General features: G+C 45.3%; 1 protein-coding gene across 4 annotated transcripts; it reads right to left on the bottom strand.

The window, feature by feature from the left end:
* Positions 1 to 24: 24 nt before the first annotated feature.
* On the bottom strand, positions 25 to 22,146 carry amx (TM2 domain-containing protein 3 almondex). 4 transcript variants are annotated; one of them, XM_084593264.1, is made up of 7 exons: positions 21,760 to 21,928; positions 21,466 to 21,613; positions 21,210 to 21,384; positions 17,459 to 17,621; positions 10,040 to 10,115; positions 8,433 to 8,620; positions 25 to 2,196 (listed from the first exon to the last, which is right to left on the bottom strand). In XM_084593264.1, the coding sequence occupies exons 1-6, from the start codon at positions 21,866 to 21,868 to the stop codon at positions 8,452 to 8,454; spliced, it is 840 nt and encodes a 279-aa protein (XP_084449390.1). In that variant the 5' UTR covers positions 21,869 to 21,928; the 3' UTR covers positions 25 to 2,196; positions 8,433 to 8,451. The 4 variants fall into 4 exon arrangements, with proteins under 4 accessions (XP_084449390.1, XP_084449391.1, XP_084449389.1 ...); XM_084593265.1 differs by lacking the exon at positions 21,760 to 21,928 and adding an exon at positions 22,094 to 22,146 and having other exon boundaries at positions 25 to 8,620; XM_084593263.1 differs by having other exon boundaries at positions 25 to 8,620; positions 21,760 to 21,927.
* Between the last annotated feature and the right edge of the window lie 11 nt (positions 22,147 to 22,157).

Genomic DNA, 22,157 nt, shown 5'->3' with positions numbered 1-22,157 from the left:
TTCACAAGAGTTCCACACGATGGCACACTTATTCAAAAGCTTTATTCAAGAAAGTTGTACAAAGACCCGATATGTATATATACATTATATACAGTAACTGATTTCTAACCTGCTAAGCAATGACCATATGAAACTTCAGCAATCCACCTGCAAGATATGGCAAGCATGTAGCATCTGGAAGAAGTATGGCAGCTCAAAGAAAGAAAAGGGACAGTGAGATGTTTTGTTGTCTGTTTTCATCAACGTGTTCGCTGCGCAACTGCCTTTGGTGTAAGCTGCCACCATTGTTCTCTGAAATAATCAGCCAACAAGCCCATCGATGCGAGCTTTTTAGTATATCACAATAGTACTACAGCCACAGGCAAGCATTCTCACCAAGTGCTTTCCAATATGTGAACGAATTCTGTGGTATCATACAATGTAGTATGAGGCGCTGAACGTCCTAAAGCTATGCACTGACTAGAACAAACTGCCTGTGGTTCCTTAGTATGCACCAACATCATACGGTGCACAAGGATTTATGCATTTCACTCCTCTGAAATGCGGATGCCATACCCGAGTGTTCAACCCTGCAGCTGTGGACTCAAATGGGACATGCCACTACTTCCATTTTTGCTATCATTATAAGCCTGATTCAGTCTTCATGAATGAATTTCTTCACGTGTGCATATACCACTTTCGATCTGCAATAATTATGTAATGGAGAGAACATGTTAAAACTGTCAATATTTTCCGGGGAATACACAAGGGCTGCAGTAAAAAAAATTTTCGAGACCTCATACGTCCAAATCCAGAGCTTGTATTCCAAATCTGCGCCGTTTTGAAAGTGCCCTCACTTGATTGGTAGAAACGCCAAAACCGGATGTCACCGCTGTTTCACCCAAACACACATCCGCTTTCAGTGTTTCTGCCAACAAGGAAGGAGCAAAAACGACGTTTGTAAAACAATGAAAACTCAGAATATCGGCCCAGTTTTGCAATCTCAGTTGCACTTCTTTTGATTGACTCTTGTCATGAGAAGTTGTGAAATGTGTCAGCACATTTTGGGCAGTTGAAATCACCCATGCTTACACAACAAATAAATAAATCATGCAATCACCAGATACATACAAGAGCTACTCTTAAGTGTTGATACGTCTATATTACAAACAATTTTCAGCATTAATATCACGCACCTGACTTGAAAAGTATTTTACGAAATATTAAACCTATGGGCACTTTGTTATATAGACTACACTGGCGAACATCACACCTTGCATACTACGTTTTTTGACAGTGTACAGGCACATTAAAACAAGCTTTTGGGCGAGATTGTTATATACTCAGACCAGGGGTTCTCAAACTGGGTTCCGCGGAACACAGGTGTTCCGCGGGCTGTCTTCTTGTGTTCCGCGAGAATCCTCAGAGCTCAGGGCAAGCACTGCTCTCAAAGAAAAATTTAGAGGTGAAGGCTTGGTGAAATTTTGGATGGGGACTGCTCCGCTGTTTCCATGCCTCTTTGAAAGGGCAGTGGACATTTTGCTTCCCTTTGCAACTACATATGCATGTGAACAGGCATTTTCAGCCCTCGCCTATTTGAAGAACAAGCACAGGAGCCGTCTTGACCCGGCAGCTGATATGTGACTGGCTCTGAGGGGGAGGGGGGGAGGGGAGAGGGGGTTCCCTGGAACTATTTGAAGGCTTTTGGGGTTCCTCCAAGCAAAAACGTTTGAGAACCCCTGACTTAGACATAACAGCAGTGCAAGAACCATAGTCACATTAGGAAGACTCTGGAAGGGGCAAAGAATGTGTAAGCAATGCATCAGTTGTTTTGTATAGACTGGAACACAATATTTTCTCTGCCAAGTGGCAGCATGTTTCTTACAGTGCACACAGACTCTAGGTTTGCCCTTGGCACATGACTTTATATTGTTATGTGGTGTACCACGCTGGCATTCAGCAAGTGAAGAACGAAGTGTGTGTGTGTGTGTGGACGAAGACGACGTTGAGTGTTGAGTTGTGCAGTTAAGCGGTGCTCATTGATTCCAGAGTGGTGTTGACCACTGGTGCGTGATTTCCACTTGTAACATCTTTGGTGGAGTGAAATAATCGATCCCGTACAACAGGCTGGATCTCCGCAGTGGACGCCACGTTGGTACCGTCACCATGTCCACAGGCGGCGACTGACGACGTTGATGTGGACGACTTGTTGGCCCTCTACGAGCGAGTAAGCAAGCACAACAGCTGGGATGCAACACTCATGCTGGCAAATGTCATATTTTATTTTACCGGAACCGCGCGTGTCTGGTTTAAAACCCATGAAGATGAGCCTACATCTTGGGACTTATGCAAACAAAAGCTTCACGGCCTCTTCGGCAAACCCATTGGACGCCACTTGCTGCTGCCAAGAAAGACCTTGCATGTCGCGCCCAAACTTCATCCGAGTCCTACATTTTCTACATACAAGACGTCCTATCCCTGTGCCGAAAAGTCGACTTGGCCATGAATGAGGAAGATAAAGTGGGCCACATACTAAAGGGTATAGCCGACGACGCTTTCTACCTCCTCTTGTGCAAGGACTGTTCTACTGTGGACTATGTTCTTTAGGTGTGCTGGTGCTTCGAGCAGGCAAAACAAAAACACATATGCCACTGTTTTCACCGCCTGCCGAACATAGCTGTTAGCTCGTTTTGTACTGACCTGCCTACTCTCCGTCAGCCTTTCAACCAGACTAACTTGACCCGTATCTTCCGCCGCGAACTCGAGGCCATGGCTCCCGCTGTTTCCTCATTGCAGCTGACGGACAACACCCTGCCTACAGTATCCTTCATCCAGGCTGTTGTTCGCCAGGAGGTTGCTAATATGGGCATCTCTACTGGCCACGTCCCGGACACCATCGACTCCAACTCAGACCTTCCTGTGATCGCTGCTGCCTCTAACTCTGGCTTTATGCCTTCATACCACTACCACAATCCTAATGACTGGCGTATTGCTGACGATCGCCCAATCTGCTTCACTTGTTCCCGTGTTGATCATATCTCCCATCACTGCCATAACCGCTGGTACTTGCCGTCACGCCCATTCCACTATGTCAATCGCAGTGGAGTCTGCACCGCGCCGTTCCTCACCCCAACCTGACCCGCCCCGTGCTAATTTTGTTCCACCTGTTCGTGTTTCCAGCCGGTCACATTCCCCGCAAACCCGACGTTCCCGCTCTCCTCTTCCTCGTCGTAATTCTTCATCGTCCTATGCCGGCCGCTTCTCGGAAAACTAGACGATGCAGCTCTCGGAGGTGACCCGGACTGAAAAACCTCTGTTGACCTTTGCTCCACAATCTAACCTTATCGAAGTCTTTATGGATGGTGTTCCTGTCTCTGCCCTTAGTGACACTGGCGACAAACTCTCTGTTCTCAGTTTCGTAGTCACCTGAAGAAAGTCCTGACGCCAGCACTTTCGCCCACCGTTCGCCAATGGCAGCCCTGCTGCTGTGCTTGGCATATGTAGCCCGCGTAACCATTGCTGGTCGTCACACAACAGTCTTATTCATCGTGCTTCAAGAATGCCCTCATGACTTGATCCTTGGACTTGACTTCTTGACTGCTCACTCCGCCCTTATTGACTGCTCAACCAGCATTCTATGCCTGGACCTTCCCCTCTGCTCTAAAGATCTCTCCACACCACCTCGCCTTTGCTCAGCAAAATATTCCCGCCTTCCTCCTGAAGTTGTTTACATTCCTATGTGCCATTTCCCGCCCCTTGCCCGACGGAGACTACGTGACGGCCCCATTACAGACGTCGTCCTGCAGCGTCACACTATCCTCCCACACATCATCGTACACATATCTCAGAATTGCACCACTCTCCCAGTCCTTAGCTTCAGTTTGTCGACCCAAGTCCTCCTCGACGGAATTTCATTTAGCTGAACTTTCCTCGCTGACCGACTGTGAAGTTTCAGCCCTAACTCCCGACCCTCCCTCTGCACCCCGCACAGCCCCTACCGCTCCTATGTCGTCGTCTCCCCACCGTGATCCTGTTTCCAGCATGATTGCGGCCGACCTGCAACCCAATTCGGTCGACATGCTTTGCAAGCTGTTGTTTTCATATAGTGACATTTTTTATTTTAGGACCCGACCTCTTGGCCAAACGTCTGTTGTAGCCCACCGCATCGACACCGCCGATGCTGCTCCTATTCACAAGCGACCATAACGTGTCTCTCTTTTTGAGCACCAGGTGATTCAACGTGAAGTCGACAAGATGCTAGCCGACGACATCATTGAGCCTTCAAACAGTCCCTGGACGTCACCTGTTGTGCTAGTACAGAAGAAAGATCGGAGCTGGAGATTCTGTGTCGACTATCGCCAACAATACACTTGATTGCTCTAGCTACTGGCGAACATCCGTCGATGAACGAGACCGCGAAAAAACGGCGTTTATCACTACTGATGGCCTCTACCAAATTTAAGTCATACCTTCTGGCCTCTGTATTGCCCTGCAACTTTCGAATGTATGATCGACTCGTTGCTGCGCAGCTTCAAGTGGACGACTTGTCTGTGTTATTTAGATGACGTCATTGTTTTCTCGTCCACTTTTGACAGCCACCTCTCTTGCCTCTCTACCATTCTCGAGCTATTCCGCTGCGCCGGCCTTCAACTCAACTCCGAGAAATGCAGTTTCAGCCGTTGGGAAATCAAAGTTCTTGGCCACTTATTGGATGCTGCTGGTGTGCAGCCTGACCCCATAAGATTCGCGCCGTTTGTACTTTTCCCACGCCACGTTCATCGAGTGATGTTCAAAGTTTTCTCGGCTTGTGTTTGTATTTCCGTCGTTTCGTCCAGAACTTCGCAGCCCTTGCTCGCACTCTCACCGCCCTACTGAAAAAAGATGCACCATTCTCTTGGGGCCCTGACCAAGCTGCAGCTTTCTCCGAACTTATCGCTGCTCTCACCAATCCACCCTTCTTGGCCCATTTCAACCCTTCGGCCCCTACCGAACTCCGCACTGACGCAAGTGGTCACGAAATTAGAGCTGTCCTCGCTCAGCGACACCAAGGCCGCACCACAGTAATTGCGCATGCCAGCCGCTTACTATATAGGGCAGAACAAAATTACTCTATCACAGAGAGGGAGTGCCTAGGTCTTGTTTGGGCTATTGCCAAATTCCGCCCTTATTTATTTGGGCCCTTTACTGTTATCACGGACCACCATGCCTTGTGCTGACTTTCTTCACTCAAAGACCCTACTGGACGTTTGGGATGCTGGGTGTTAAGGTTGCAAGAATACACCTTTTCCAAGTCTGGTCGGCTTCACCAAGATGCAGACTGCTTGTCCCGCCACCCTGTCCATCCTCCCAGCTCTACGGCCTTTCCCCACATAGCCGACGAACAGCGCTTGGACTCTGCTCTCCGGTCTATCATTAACCGTCTGACTACTGGCCAGTCTCATCCTGCCCTCGCCATGTTCGTACTCCAAGGGGATGCACTATACCGCCGCAATATGCGACCTGATAGCACAGAGCTCTTGCTCGTCGTTTTCCGAAACATCTGAGCTCCATCATCCTGGAACAATCTCATGATGCTCTCACCACTGGACATCTTGGCGTGTCCCGCACGTATGACAGCGTGTGTCGACATTTTTACTAACCGGGTCTTTATAGCTCAGTTCAGCATCATATGGCCACATGTGAGCTATGCCAGCGTCAGAAAAAACCATCCGTATTGCCTTCTGGATACCTGCAGCCAATCTCCATCCCGACCGACCCGCTTTTTCCATGTCGGTGTTGATTTGCTTGAACCCTTTCCGGTCTCTGCCTCGGGCAACAAATGAATTGCCATAGCGACCGACTATGCTACGCGTTACGCCATTACCCGCGCGATCTCGACTAGCTGCGCTACAGAGGTCGCTGATTTTCTCCTCCACGACATGATACTACAACACGGTGCCCTTCGTGAACTACTCACGGATCATGGTCGTTGCTTCCTCTCCAGTGTGGTTGACGAGCTACTTCGTGAGCGCACCGTCCGCCACAAATTTACCACTGCCTATCATCCTCAGACCAACGGCCTCACAAAACGACTCAACCGTACGCTCACAGATATGTTATCAATGTATGTCTCTGGCGACCACTGGGACTGGGACATTAATCTACCTTTTGTAACATTCGCCTATAACTCTTCTTGTCATGATACCACTGTCTACTCTCCCTTTTATCTGCTCTTTGACCAACACCCATTACTCCCCTTTGATACATCGCTACACACTACTGACGCCGCCGCTAGTACTTACGCTCGTGATGCCATCTCCCGCGCTAATGACGCTCACTACATTGCTCGCGGCAGGCTCTCTGTCTCCCAAGGCTCCCAGCAATCCCGTTATAACAGTTGCCACCGCGACGTGCACTATGCCCCAGGCTCTCTCGTTCTGCTCTGGCTCCCATCCCGCCGGGTGGAGTTGTGCGAAAAACTTCTACCACGCTACACAGGCCCCTACTGTATCTTGCTCCGAGTCACTGATGTCACATACGGAATCAAACCTCCGAGCCCGAAGTCTTCTGCACTACGAGCTTCCAACATTGTGCATGTGACACGACTCAAGCCGTATTATTCACGCCCTGCTTCGTTTACCTAGAACGCACCGGTACTGTGCTTCTGCGGCAGGGGTAATGTTATGTGGTGTACCATGGTGGCATTCAGCAGATGACGTTGAGTGTTAAGTTGTATGGTTAAGCTGTGCCCATCGATTCCAGAGTGGTGCTGTCCACTGGTGCGTGATTTCCACTCATAACAATATGTTTGGCTTATTGTATCCTGTGTGTATACGCACAGTGTAGCTCTTATATTCAGCAATCCTGTTTTGCAACAGACCAGCAGTGAGTGTAGCGTGCATCTATATGGGTACGCATCTTCCTAATATGAATATGCATCCTGCACTGCTCTTATGTCTTGTTTCATTGTTCAGGTTTTGTACAAATGTAGATGCAGTATCTAAAAGAGACATGAAAAGCTACTGTTAAAAACTATTGTCTACAGTTCGGTTTAACAATTTCTGTATGATTTAGTACAAAACTGAGGCATCACCAGAACGAGTTGTACTGGGAGATGTGACCACAACTGGTCAACACAAGAACAGACATTACAACCTACTGGGCCATGTCAACTGCAATGGGAGAGCTCGTGGGTGGCACCTGCAGACATGTAATGCTCTTCTTACGACAACATGACCAACTAGGTGGAATTAAACCAAAAACAATGGCCACAATATGTGAAGATGAACATGCGGCACATGCTTAGTGATACAGATACTCCTCCACAGCTGCTAGATCAAGGCAGCTAAGTGCTGTTGCTTCAGCCATGATATTATAAGCACCTCTAACCAATGCTGCCATAGTGCTGCTACCAACCAGGGTAGGTGCCCTTGTACCATTTCATGCTCAAGTGGCAGTCTTAGAGGAGTGAAAAAATATGCAGGATGTGATGTGGGGTCTGTGCTCAAAAAAGCTTACTAGAGGATTTTTTTATTTCTTTTTCTGTTTCAGATAAGAGCCCATCCTGGAGTTTTCAAGTGCTTCAGTTCTCTTTAGTTATGTAAATGTCAAGTGCTTAAATACGTTTCGTACATGAGAACAGCCAGATTCCTTTAATTTATTTTTTTTTTTGTAATGTAGTTGAATTTTCCACCTGGACAATGCATTTCCTGCCCCCATACGCTTGCAAGGCAAATAAATTCTGTTTCACTTTCCAGTAATTTCTTTTTTTTTTTTCTAACCGCATTTCATTCCAACTTATCCAATGCAAACAACAATGTTGACTATAATATTTCATTGCAAGCCGAGCAATTTTTTAAGCTGTTTTTGCAAGCTGATTTGCCAAAGAGCGGACAGCTTTTAAGATGGAAAGAGATCTTTTTTTTTTCCAATTTACAATAAAGGAGCAGCCTGTACACAGTCGCTAAAAAACTGCAATGTCATTCAACCCGAGCTGTGTTCCACGAGACAAAAATTGCTTCCTTATGATAGCAGTTTGGGATAGCTGGTGAATGAACATATACAGTAATGGTCATGCAGAGCACAAGAAATATGACACAACAGAAGGACATGGAGCGACTGGTGTCCCGTATCGCTCTTGTGTCATTCCTCTCATGCTATGTAAACTTTATATCGCACAGTATATTAACACAATTGCACTAAACTTCCAAGACCGATATACAATTCCCTGTGAATACCCAAATTTCTTATGTGCATACCTGCTTAATCTCGCATCTTTATTGTACCTGACCAATCTGAAGTTGCTTTATACAAACTAGACAAAGTCATAAGTTAGAAGCATACTGCACCTCTGCTTGTAGCGTTTCACAAGAGCTGTTAATTCAAGGTGGACCCAAAGCTCATGTTTGGGGTATGACAGCCCCAATGCCACTTGGAACCGTTTGCCAATAGCTGTGACCAGAGGACATACATACTAGCTCCACTGCAGGGAATTCAGGAAATGTACAGGGACCCGTCAGCTGGGCCCAGGTAACCAGCAGCCACGAGAACAACGTCAACCAGTGTCCACACGCCCAGGCCGCCAAAGCTGAAGAGCTTGCCGATGCCCTCCTGCCACATGCCCAGATAGAAGCGGTCAGCACCAAAGCCACCCAGCACTATGCTGCAAAGGAGAGACATCATCAAATGGTCAGACAGGGCTGTGGCAGCTTGCAAGTTCTAGCAAATCTATCTTAGGCTAGCACCAGATAGCAAATGACTTGTAAGCACGAACTGTTGGAAGTTCAGCAAATTAGAGCACAAAGACATTCTCCCCACTGGCAAAAGGACTGCCAAATCTGGGACTCTAGGCTTAATCAAAGCCTCTAGGTTTCCATGCTTGTCATGTACTAGATTTGCTGTGGCAAGGTTGGTTGTATAGGTGGACTGTCAGGCAAGGTGGTTTATTGCTCATACAAAAAAAAAAAAAATGTGGACCTGGACACAAGCAGAATATCAGCAATGCTGGCATTTCAGAAGTCTCCTAACATTCGTGACTATTCTTCCCGAAATTTTTTCAACGGATTCAATAGTAATGTGGTGGAAGGGTAACTGCTGGCTTGGCTTAGTACAGTAAAATGCTAGAGAGAAAAATTGCTCTTTGTTAAATTTTAACATGCATCCAATTATAGGTGCTTATGCCTTCAGAAATAAAAATCTTGTGCTCATGACTGTCATTAGTCAACATTTGCACTCATGTGTATGCACACATAGTGCCCTGCCGGCATGATTCACAGATTCAGAGCATCAGACAGCATATTGTGCTATGATACAACATGTGAAATTATTCTCATTAATTCCATAATATCTACAATGTTTAAAATCTATGACACAGTGGAGTAACAACACTTATCAGCAATTCCTACAGAGTAGCATGTTTACAATGAGCTTGTCCTACCGTAGTGTGCGTCCCTTCTCTTCGGTTTTACAGCAACAAATTTGTGCTTGCTTGGTTTTTTAGTGCATGCAAGTTAAAAAAGAAAAACAAAAAACAAAATAAAAGCCTTTTACTAAACTGCATATTCAAGCAGAGCTCTTTGGTGATACCGGTTTCAAAACTCCACTTTGAAACAGTTATCCCCTATCTTAATAGAGGTTAGCAAATGGAGGCACTGGCTAGGAGTGGCAAATAAGAACTATCACTGTTTGTTATCGTTAACCAAAAAATGGTGCACTCTTCTGCGCATTCTAGAGCTGTTACAAATATGCATGCATTTTCGTTACTGCATCTGCTTCAGTGATGCTGCCAGATGTCAGCATGATTGTCAAGCATCTCTATATACACATAGCTTATTTTACAGCCAATCCAACCTTACCTCCTTTTCCTCACAAGTGTTGCAAGTCAGCTAAACACAGGAGTTCTGATCCACTCAGTCTGCTGAATTTAAACACGAGCCCTATTGACAGTTTTACAACTGGCATGACCATTATCGCTTTTCCGTCACCAGTTAGATTTCAAAACAAAGCAATGATCCCATCACTGAAACAGATGATACACATGGCTCTATTTTACAAGAGCTTTAATAGCAAAAAGACAAACAACCTGAGCACAAGGGCTGTCCACCAACTGTAGCCCCTTGTCCAATTGCAGAGCAGGTTCTTGTGGAATTGTCGCCTTCCTAAAATTACAAATACTTTTTGTCAATCAAATGAGCCCCAATGACAGCACTAACATGTATTAAATAGTCCATCATAAATTTGGTCAAAAGAAAACCAAATCACCAAGGTGCCAAATTTTGATAAGAACACGTAGAAATACAGTCCCATCACATAAAGCTCACCGAAGTCCAGCAACCATACACAACAAAAAGCATTTGAAATCATGTCCCTGCAAACAATGGGCTAGAAGGGGAGTTTTTTGCTTGCTACTAAGGGGTTCTGCTAATTGATTAATTATTTACTACTAAATTCAGGCTATTCTTTGAGGCCATGTATGCACAGGGTTTTTCATTTTCAGGAACAATCCCAATTTTAATCAATTTTGGCATTCCAAAAACATTCCTGGAAAACCCAGGAAAACTTCATTTTCTATGAGATTCCAGATCTACCTTGCCCATCACCACACAAACAACTATCCTCGTTAGTGCCAAAGACTGGAGGGGAATACAAACTGACACATTTTCTAACCTTGACATTTTGAACAAGATTAGACCAACAAAATACCCATGTTACTGTCCTCAGTGTGGATCATACATATGCTTTGCCACGACAAGCCAGTCCAAACACTACCAATGCCATACCAAGCACACGGGCAGTGGGAGGTGGCTCTGACAATGCACTGACAACCTGGACCGCAAGCCTAGGTCATACAGCTAGTTCACAAGAGAGCTGCCGCTAGCAAAGCCATGGGGTATTATACTCCCAATGTCTGCTTTTGCAACATGTCCACTCAAGTCGCATCAACAATACCCCAGGATGGAACTATCCCAGCTTATGCAGGCCCATCAGTTGTGCAATGGGCTCACTATAGCCTGGAATGTCATTAATATAACCCAAGCGGAGACTAGACAACACAAAAGAACAAAGGCAAGCAATTGCAGGAGTGCAGTATTGCAAAAGCATTTCTGTTGCTGCTGCCAATTATGTTGCTGCATATTTGTTTCTTTACATCATTGCTGTTTCTAATGCGTTTTGTGCTATAAATCAAGGCTATTACGAGGCTCAACGCTCATTTGCTACTCCCTGGCGAGAGCAAGACGCAGTAGGAGAGAGTGGTGTGGTGTTTTTGTGCCAACCTTGACAGATGACACCACACGTCTCTGTAACGAAAGATTCAGAGTCTTTTATTTGTTTAGTACTTTGCATGTGCATGTGATTTCGAAACTCATCCATTGCCCTGCATAAGCTATACTTAGAAACATCTTTTTGAAATTTTCACCCATATTGATCTTACGAAGCAAAAAGCTTCACTAGGCTAGTCAACTCCGAGTCTCGCGTGTGCTCCGTCAGAAAAAGCCACAGGTGCACATGCGCAAACCACGTGACGTCACAGGAGAGGCTCAGGAGGTCGTAGCTGCTGCTGCCGCCACAACCGTCGCCGCGACTCCACCGGCTGCCCTGTAGCCTGTTCCGCGCGCTTATCTTATGTGATGTACGGCTGTAATCAATGTTTCACCGTGATGATAAGCCATGGAATATCTATAAGGTGGAATCGTGAACAACAATGTTGGTTGGTTTGTGGGGTTTAACGTCCCAAAGCAACTCGGGCTATGAGAGACACCGTAGTGAAGGTGTCCGGAAATTTGGACCACCTGGGGTTCTTTAACGTGTCCGGAAATTTAGACCACCTGGGGTTCTTTAACGTGCACCGACATCGCACAGCACACGGGCGCCTTGCTTTTCGCCTCCATCGAAAAGCGGCCGCAGAGGTTGGGATTCGATACCGCGTCCTTGGGAACAGTAGTCGAGCGCCGTAACCACTGCGCCACCCCGACAAGGTAAACCACAACTACGCCAAGGAACCACAAGCTAAGCCGTGGCATCGGCGAAACTTTTCGCTTCTGATATTCAGGTTTAACTAAGCTAAACCACCACCAATTTTTTATTTTCTTTTCTTACTGCCGCTGTTGTCCTTTTCATCAGCGTCCTCTGGTGTCCTTAAGCTAGACAAGGAGAATAACGAAATTGTTCTCATGATGCCAGTGTACAGTAGTGGTTTGCACGCTCGGCGACATATTTTTTTCTCAAGTGTAAGTTCATGCGGACACACTCTGATCACAGGTTGTGTCCAGAAATGCTTTTGCATAAAAAGGCAACATCGGGAGAATGCTAACCCTGGATTACGGGACCCAGCTTGTGCAAATTCTTCTTTTGGCTAAACAAACGTTTTCTCTCGCTCTCTTTCTGTCCCCTGTTGGCACTCAGCTGACAGGCGGACGACAGCCGGTGATATGTGGACAACAAGCAGAAAAGAGACTCCTAGGCTGTAGGTCCCGTGGCTAGCTACTATTTGCTGGAGGCAAGCGCTACTAACGCAGGCTACTGACACAATGTTACTGTGTGTTATCCCTAGCTGGCAAATGCTGCACTGCCATTGCTGTGCCTAGCTAATGGTGTTGAGGGAACATTCTCTCAGTTGAAATAAAGACAGGACAGGTCTTGCATGGAAACCGAAATGCAGTGAATGCAAATGATTATGTGATATTATATATAGGGCATTTGGCAAGTGCTCACAGATCATGACTAACAGCTTGCCAGTATCTCCCAAGAAGAAAGTATAAAAAGTATATTTGAAACAGCAAATTCTAGAATTCCTTTTACTTCTTTAAGACTCGTATCTTTTGCATTGCCAGCCTGAAACATGGTCCTAATTTTCACACTATGGTTTAAAAAAAGTTTGAATATATTATTAGTTTATAAAGTGAGCCTCAAAAAACCCAAATTTTGGAACGTCTCCTCAAAAAACTGATTTCTCCCTGATTACCAACTTAAAAAATGGTACTCAACTTTAACCTCTTAATACTTAGACATAAAACCTCAATGCAAAGAGAACTTTGTGAACATAGTGTTCATTTACAATGACGACATGGATACTCCTTATTTTAAGTAAACACAGAGTGTCTAGCAAACCACTATTTTCAAAATCCCTGACTTTTCCAGGTTTTCCCTGATTATTTCAGTTCGAATTCCCTGACGAGTGAAGAGGCTCAAAAGTGTAGCTGCTTATGATAATGAGCATAGACGAAAAATTCACAGCAAAAGGTTATACATTAATTACATTCTGCAATTTACAATTGCAGAATTGAAATGGCTGGCATTAGTGCCATTGGTCATTAAGAACGTCAAAAGCTTACTGAAAATGAAAAGCTCACCAATACCAGCCTTACAGCATGCCAGCTGCCCACCCCGCAGGCAGCCGAGCCAATCATCCAATCCAACATAGCTGCGCACATGCTTGTCGCTTTCGCGCTGGCCACTGCCAATGCAGTTATTCCCGTATTTTGTCGCGCACTACTCTCATGCAGTGCTTCCGCATATTTTATTGAGTACCCACCTCACGTGCATATTGGTTCTATTGCGGCAGCTCAGCCATGCGTAGGCGTCAAGGTAATACATCCTGCTTCGCCTTGCGGACGGCCGCGTGCTGACTAGACAGCACAGAAAAAAAAATCATCTGCATGAATAGCACACTTGCTCTGCGCCAGCTTAAAATAAAAATGCACAGCAGAATATATTGTGCGATTTTCCCTGACTTGGCAAAATTGTTTTTGGTTTCCCTGACATTTCATTGATTTTCCCGATGCATAAAATTTCCCTGACAATTCCCCGGTTTTCTCGGTTGCTAGACACCCTGAAACGTGGGCCAATGATTGTTGTACTCGGATGGAAAGCCAAGAAATTTGATGGACACCCAAAATTATGAATGTATACACTAAGTACATCCGAGCATTAGAGAGCTTCTTCCATTTCTTGCCCAATTACAATTATTTTAACACTCACTTTAATTTCATAACCATCCAGCAAAGCAACAGATTAAAAGCAGCTATTTGCAAGTAAAAAGCAGTGACCTTTTCCTCAGTCCAAGCATCAGCATAGAGAACCATAAACTCTACTGAAACAAAAATCTACAGATGGCTTCTCTAGTACCTCTTTTAGGCTCTGAATTACTTTGTAAGTACAGCAGAGTCTAAGCCAGGCCAAATTCGGTACAGGAACATTTTCAAATAATGATGAAAAATGTAAGGTCATTTGATTCATCTTCCACTGCAGTAAAAAACAAAAAAACAACAACAAAAAAGTGCATTAAAAGATAAACTGTTTCACATGTCCATTGATTAGTACTAACTTGCAAAATGACCATGAATGCCATCGACTCAGCACAAACGCACTCACTGGGTGTCTCTTCGCAGAAAGGAAGATGCATAAAAGCTCTCGTGAGAAAACACGCATGTCCGCAAGATAGCTCTGAACACGTCGGCGCAAAACCGTGACAAAGATGTATTGCAGGAGCACACTTTCTTTAGGGGAAGCTTTCTTGCCAGTGTGGAAAAGGCAGGCCACCTTTGTGCCTGCAGTTGGTATAGAGATCTGACATGGCCATATATTATTGTTACGCATACCCTTGCCAAACTTTGTCTCCACCAGACTAATGGACACACGGGCACGGAGTATACCCGCTTCTCGACATGGGACTGAAACATATGGGGAAAGTTGTTTTAATGATAGTACAATATCAAAGCAAATAACCTTGTTGATATTTTTTTTAATGCGAAAAGAAACATATTATCAGGGGAAACATATAATCCGAACCGCCTTGCTTTGAAAATGCTCGCTGCTGAATGGGCATGGCATTTAGAATTGAGACTTTCACTGCATAAATGTGTAGATAAGCCTTTATAGACATCCAGTATGCTCAACTCCTTTTTTTCAGCTCTCACAGAATTTAGTTCATATTTACAGCGGAAGAGATTTAGTAACAAATCCAGTTTGTAGAAAGCAATGACAAGCAAGGACCGCTTCCTTGGTTGTTTTCGGATGCTTCGCCCCCTTACACCAGTAACATGCGGAAAAGCCATCGCAATGGCTTACAGCCGCCAAAGCCCGCCATGCTATGCTTTTGCTCATGTTGCTTCCCCCAGACCCAGCCCACTCGTACACAAGCCAATAGTTTTAGTTATCAAATGGTTCACCCCTATGCCACCAAGGCACCACAAAGAAGCAACCATAATTCTCCTCATGAAGTCATGATTCCACGAGAACGGGCGCCTTGTATGTTGGCTTGTTGGCTTTCTTTGATGCTTCGCCCCTTTGCACCTAGGCACCGCAAGAAAGCAACTGCAGCTGGTGAGCTTTTTATATTTTTATATTACGAGCACTTGTTAGCACACGTCCGTTTGATCGCATAATATATTGCTGCATTAGGCGGTGCATGCACTGATATCTGCATAAGGATGGAAGAAGAAGAATCTCGTGAGTTTTGGTGAAGACGACGTTCGAGGAGTTTAGGTTGGTGTCCGGTTGACGCTGCCATGTTTCTGTGTGCTGTATGCGGTGTCATCTTAGATTAATCTCTCGGCCTTACCTTGCCAAGTATCAATATTATACGACCACAATTTGTTGACATCTCGAACTTAGTAACTGGGAAATAATGCTATCCGAGAGCGTATTAACCGGGAGAAAAATAGTGTAACGCTATGGGCGATGTTTTACTGCCGAGGTTTTTAGCATATGAAACGGGAAATCGCATTAACCGCGAACATATCAATGAGGTTCTGTTGTATTATTGCATAACAGAAATGGGCAGAGATGGGAACTGCACGTGCAATGTTTGTGGCGGATCAAAAGGCATGTGCTGTGTGTGAATGCCTGTAGAGCTGCACACAAACACAAAAATAGGAGGAAAAAAGACGGTTATAACAGAAAGCTAGATTAAAATTTTCAAGTAGGGTAGCGTGACCTTGTTTAATGTCCAGTTTTCAGCTCACTTCACACACAGCATGATAAATGTTCTATCTGCAGTTATCCTTTCACTGCTAAGAAATATTATAAACTGTTTTAATGTCACATATATCTGAGCAAACTTAGAATATGTACATATTTTCATAGGGAGCACTTTTTTAAGGCAAACTTCTGAGCAGATACGCAAATTTTCGTGATTCCTTTGAGCTCATCTTAAATCAACACTATTTGTACTTGAGGGAAAAAAAAAAAAAAAAAAAAAAAAAGGCCTGGTGCAACTACTATGACTAGTCTCTTCTAGAATTATAATAACTACATACTGTCACGACCTTGCGTTCACTGCAAATGCTTGGTTGTCAAAGCCCCCCCCCCCCCCCCCCCCCTTAGCAGACACCCGGCGGAAAACAACGGAGTAAGCTTTCTGATGAGGAACAAGGAACTGCCACCCTCAAAGCAACCCTTACACACCAGGGACCTTGATCTAAGCCTCTGAAATACTACACTGCAAACATGTAATGTGCCTTCCAAAATGAGGCACAGGAGTGCCTGAGTTGGCGACACCTCTTTCGTTCACTGTTCCATGTGTGTTTTCATGTGGCCTGAAGAGCAATGGTAGCTTGGAGAACGGTTCTCTTGCACGAGTGAATACAGTGAAGTACAGTGACCACGAGGAGAGGATGGCCCCCCCCTTCCAGTCACGTAATGGTTGGTTGGTTTGTGGGGGTTTAGCGTCCCAAAGCGACTCAGGCTATGAGAGACGCCGTAGTGGAGGACTCCGGAAATTTAGACCACCTGGGGTTCTTTAACGTGCACTGACATCGCACAGCACACGGGCGCATTGCTTTTCGCCTCCATCGAAAAACTGCCCAACACATGTGTTTGTGCATGATCCCCATCAGAAGCTCGAGTGGAACTCTGCGCTTCAACTCAGCACCTGCCACTGAAAATAAACAAGTAAAATAATACAAAGAAAAAGAAAGCCCTAGCAGCAAGGATTGCGTCCAGTCAGCTTCAGTAATACTAGCGCAAGACAGCACCCAAGAAAGAATCCTGCTGACTGGTCTAAAAAGACGGGAGGTTGAGAGGAAAGCCCTATTAAGAGCACAAGACTGCATTATTGTCATCCTGCCATCCTTCTTGTCTTTGCACAGTCTACTTCACTACTCCAAAATGTAAAGATGTGAATATAAGTCTTGTTGATTTCCCCTGGATGCTCCTTTTTCCTCATCCTTTCTCCTGCAAAAAAGCCATTGCAGACCCAGGATGCTGTAGCATCCTGGGTCTGCAGTGGCTTCCTTGCAGGAGAAAGGACGAGGAAAAAGGAGCATCCAGGCATGGTAGAAAGACCCAGTACTGGGTCTTTTTCTACCATGCCTTTATAAGCATGTACAACTTGTACATAGATAATGTCAATGCAATTGCACATGACATGCTTTGTCAAGATCACTGCACACTGAAAGCTCTGCACCCTGCCACTAGTAGCAATGTGCAGAACCTGAAGGCACCTCTATATCCCTTTTACAGAGGAAGCCTTTAGCATACTACATTTCATGTAGCTGCTCACCGAGGCAAAGAACATCTGGTCGAACATTGCAAGTTGCGATGTAGCGCTGGCGTGGGGCACTGTTCACTTGACAGGTACTGTTGTGGTCACAGGTGTGCTCACTAGTTGCTGTCTGGTAGCAGTAACGGCAGATCATCTTGCGTTCAAAGGGGCCAGAGTTGTCCTGCGTATTCATTGAATTGAATTTGGCTACTTTGTGGCTTTCATTCTGTGCACATAACTAATTCAGAGAAACATATGCTTCCCAAACTTCAAAAGGTCACAGACACAAAATTTCAGATTACAAAAAAAAAAAAAAGTCATTTGTTTTGCCAATGTAGAGAATGCCTTCTAGCAAGTTTCTGTTACTGGCTAATTCTAATATTGGCTGACAAGCAGCTTTTATATTTTCATTCACACAAAAAATTCTCCGTGGTATTATGCTATCCAAGCACAACAAGCTATATGTGACACCTCTGTGTTAAGAATCGATGACATAGAACCTAGAGGCAGCCCATCAGCATGTGATGATAACCAAAGCAGACAGTGAAATGCGAATTGAAATCAATTATTCAACCACTGCCCAGCCTCTTAATTTTTGCTATTACTATAGTTATAACAACCAAGTCAAAAACACTAACATGCAGAAACTTTGTGTCATATTCCTGTAAATTTATTTCTTTTTACAGTTAGATATCACATTCAAGTAGCACCTGAGAGTTAGGTTTGTTAGATACCACAGTTAGCAGCATTTACAGCTCACCATTCCTTGAAGAGTAAGTACACAGAAATATGTGCACCATACCCAGTTCAAGCAAAGCCACTGAAAGCAAATTACAGGGGGAGCATAAACTGAATGACAGATTCCAACATATTGTATAGGATATGGCATGACATGCCCAAAACTGCACATAGGACACAAAACTGCACTGCAACTATTCCACAGCATGCCTCTAAATCACTGCCATCAACTTCTCAGGCAGCAATAAGATGACAGGCATGTGTTTTGTTGGAAAATATTCCTTGCCTAGGTGCTGTCAACACAGCCCAGTTAATAGACACATGCCACGTGTGGCTTTGACGCAGTGCAAATTGACTAAAGGGCACGCATGAGAGGTATGGGCGGCGGCAGCTAGTACAGGACAGGGTTGATAGCAAGATTATAGGAGCAGCTTAGCATAGCAGTCAGACAGAAGATGACGATAATGATGGAATGGTGGGAAGATAGAGCAGAAAAGCACTACTGGTTCGTATTACATCCTTCTTTCTCTTGCCAGGCTGTGTGTTGCGGCGCTGCAATCAGCACTAAAGAAATTCATTACATATTGCCTGTAGGAGATGTCACAGTGAAGAGCTCTCAATTAATTATGGCCAGCTGGGTTCTTTAACGTGCACCAATATAGCACAGCAGCACACGAGCACTTTTGCCTTTTACCTCCATCAAACTGTGGCCACTATGGCCAGGATTTGATGCTACAACTTTGGGCTCAGCAGCCAAATGCCACAGACACTAAGCCACAGCAGCAGGAGTATCAACAATTTCATTATAAATTTTCTCCATTGCTATCCTTTACTAAAGGACAGCCCCAAAAATGTCCACAGTGAGTTCTTCGTTCACAATGCAAGATGCAACTTAACAGCTGCATCGCATGAAAACCCTGCTCAAGCAAGGATTATATATTGAAAAGTGGCAGTAGTATCTTTTAAAAAGCAGTAAAAGGCCATGTACAGTCACAATGCAACTCGTTCAATACCAGTATTGTCTTAAACCTTCTCAGAAATATTTCACCATTGTTAACTTCAAGGACCTTGAAAACATAGCTAACAGCCTGCACCATACTCTTGCATGGACCAAGCAAAAACCTCAGAAGTGCGCAATGGCTTATTCTATACTGCGCATTGCGTCAATCAGAGCAAGTTGAAGAAAAATCCTCCTGGCAAAACTGTCAGTTTATCCCAGCTCAAATTTCGCATAGAGATGATACTTTCAAAAGGTGAATGAAATTTTCTTTTTATTCTACGTTTCAGCTGGGTCGGCTGGATGGGGGGCTGAATCGCCAGGAATGAATCAGAAGTTTGCATCTTATAGCAATGCCAGGACAACACAGCAACACTCAGTAGGGCCATTTTTTTTTAATCTACACCAGCTACACCAGTGCAGCGAAAATCCATTGTAGGTATAGGGAGCTTGCATGAAGCGACGCATGCTGGGTAATCCGTCATGATGTCATTGGCAGCAGATGACGCAGCACGACACTGCCACACAGCCTCGTTGCTGGCGCGATCGGACAGGCCAACTTCGGGTTCTTCACGATTCCAACAATACGTCTGCATGAGGGCGAGAAGGCAAGTGATTCCTCTAGCGACGGCGACGCGAATGGCTCGCACGGGCCAACAGTTGCGAGAACAACACCAATCCAGGCAAGTATAAAACTACATACTTGTTAGAACTAGAATCATGAATGCCGGCGATGTCGGCGGGCGGCCAGGTTCAGACGCATAGTGCAGTCAGTCATTGTCACGTAGCTAGAACAGGTCCGCGTCGCACTGCAATTGCGTTTCTTCATAGCGCGCCCAATTTTTTGGGCACAGTGTAGACGTGTACGTTCCTCAGGAACCTGCTAACAATTGCACGCACGTAAGAGCAGCACACGAAAAGCCGCGTATCTGCTCGGTGGACCATCGAAAATACAAGTCACTTGCTCAATCCACCCTGGCTGTGCTGCCCGCAATCTGCTGCCAGCGACAACATTATGGCGGATTACCCGGCATGCATCGCTTCATGCAAGCTCTTATAGGGAGCTTGCATGAAGCAATGCATGCTGGGTAATTCGCCATGATGTTGTCGTTGGCAGCAGACGACGCAGCACGGCACTGCCACACTTCGTCTACATAGTCGCGTAGTGCGCGCAGACGATGCTGGCGCGATCGGACAGGTCGACTTCGGGTTCTTCACTATTCCAACAATACGTCTGCGTGAGGGCGAGAAGGCAAGTGATTCCTCTAGCGATGCTGACGCGAATGGCTCCCACGGGCCAACACACCCGAGAATGACACCAATCCGGGCAAGTATAAAACTGCATACTTGCTAGACCTAGAATCATGAATGCCGGCGATGACGACGGGCGGCCAGGTCTAGATGCATATAGTGCAGTCAGTCGTCGTCGTGTAGCTAGAACAGATCCGCGTCGCACTGTAATTGCATTTCTTCATAGCGCGCCCGATTTTTCGGGCACAATGTAGACGCGTACGTTCCTCAGGAATCTGTTAACAATTGCACGTACGAGCAGCGCACGAAAAGCCGTGTATTCGGCTCGGTGGACCGTCAAAAATACAAGGCACTTGCTCAATTCACCCTGGCTGTGCTGCCCACCGTCTGCTGTCAGCGACAACATCATGGCGGATTACCCGGAATGCATCGCTTCATGCAAACTTTCTATAGGAGATTTTCTACACTGGTGCAGGTTAAACAAATGACCCTAGTATCTAGGCTTTTCAAAAACATACGAGCTTCAAGACACATTAGAACTGAACTAAAGCAGACTGCATAGTCTCTTTCTTGTTACTTCATACCCCTTGGGAACTAGGCAATCTTGTGGACCGTGTGAGCTCTGACAAGAATTAATTTGCATATTACAGTTCTTTAGACGTTTGCTTGAACATTTACAGCCGTCCTAAACTGTAAACGAATTTCCCGCGCAGTTGTCGTGAAGGTGAACAGAAATATTATTCAAAGCATTTGTACGGTATTACTACTGGTGGTACCACTCACAATGCATTTTATTCCTTGCTTTGGGTGACACATGACAGTCAGCTCCTCGCCATAAATGCAGGAGTAGTTGAGCTTGCACGTAAGGCACTCGGCGTTCATCCTGCTGCAAGGCACACCCGATGGACAGCTGTCGTGGCCAGCATCTCGAACCAACCGTCTCGCCTGTAGCTCCTGCCTGTCGCACAGGCACAAGAAATGTCAAGAAACGTGACAAACTGCTGGTTACAGAGGGGCGGAGCCACTGAACGACACTCACTGAGGAATATCTCCGATGCTGTAAATCATATCGGCCTTGCTTCGGTAGACACGGGAAACAGCGCTGTCGTTTGAGAAGATCAAGTGATGAGCGTTTCCACCGGAAGGAGGCCTTAACACTTGGGATGCTTCGCTGGCAAACTCGGCTTCTGCGGTTGATAACAAAGCAAACAAGCGATTTTGAGAACTTGCTACCTTGCTTCTACCGACAGATGCAGTAAGTATGCTGCCTGTCACGCAAGAAGAGTGCGCCTTGGTGATTCTGGCCAGTACCAGCAGCAAGAAGCATGCTTACCGTTATAAACAGAACAGCTGCACACATAAAACGAAAGAATAACGAACGAAGAACAGAATATTGAATGGAACCACCGACGAAACAGCTCTGACGTGCTCAAAGCCACCATTATTGTAATGGTTGTTTGTTGTTTTTAAAGTCCATTGGGTGCCATTGGTACCAGACATGATGTCAGACATGACGCCAGAGCTAGCCAAAGCATTTTCTAACAACATTAACAACAACGGTAATAATAACCGTAAATACCAAAAATAAAAGGCAAGAAGAAAGGCAGCAACATACTTCACAATGTTATATTTCTGTATTGTCATGCTAAAACAAGTTACGTACTCACCACTGCTCATCACTGCAACCAGAGTGACCAGAGTTCAGTTTGTTTCGTTTCTGTTTGGAACCAA

The sequence above is a fragment of the Amblyomma maculatum genome, chromosome 2, assembly GCF_055883805.1.
Source record: "Amblyomma maculatum isolate TAMU_Amacu chromosome 2, ASM5588380v1, whole genome shotgun sequence".
Lineage (NCBI taxonomy): Eukaryota > Metazoa > Arthropoda > Arachnida > Ixodida > Ixodidae > Amblyomma > Amblyomma maculatum.
Note: the sequence above shows the minus strand (reverse complement) of the source record. Positions and strands in the feature narration are given on the sequence as shown.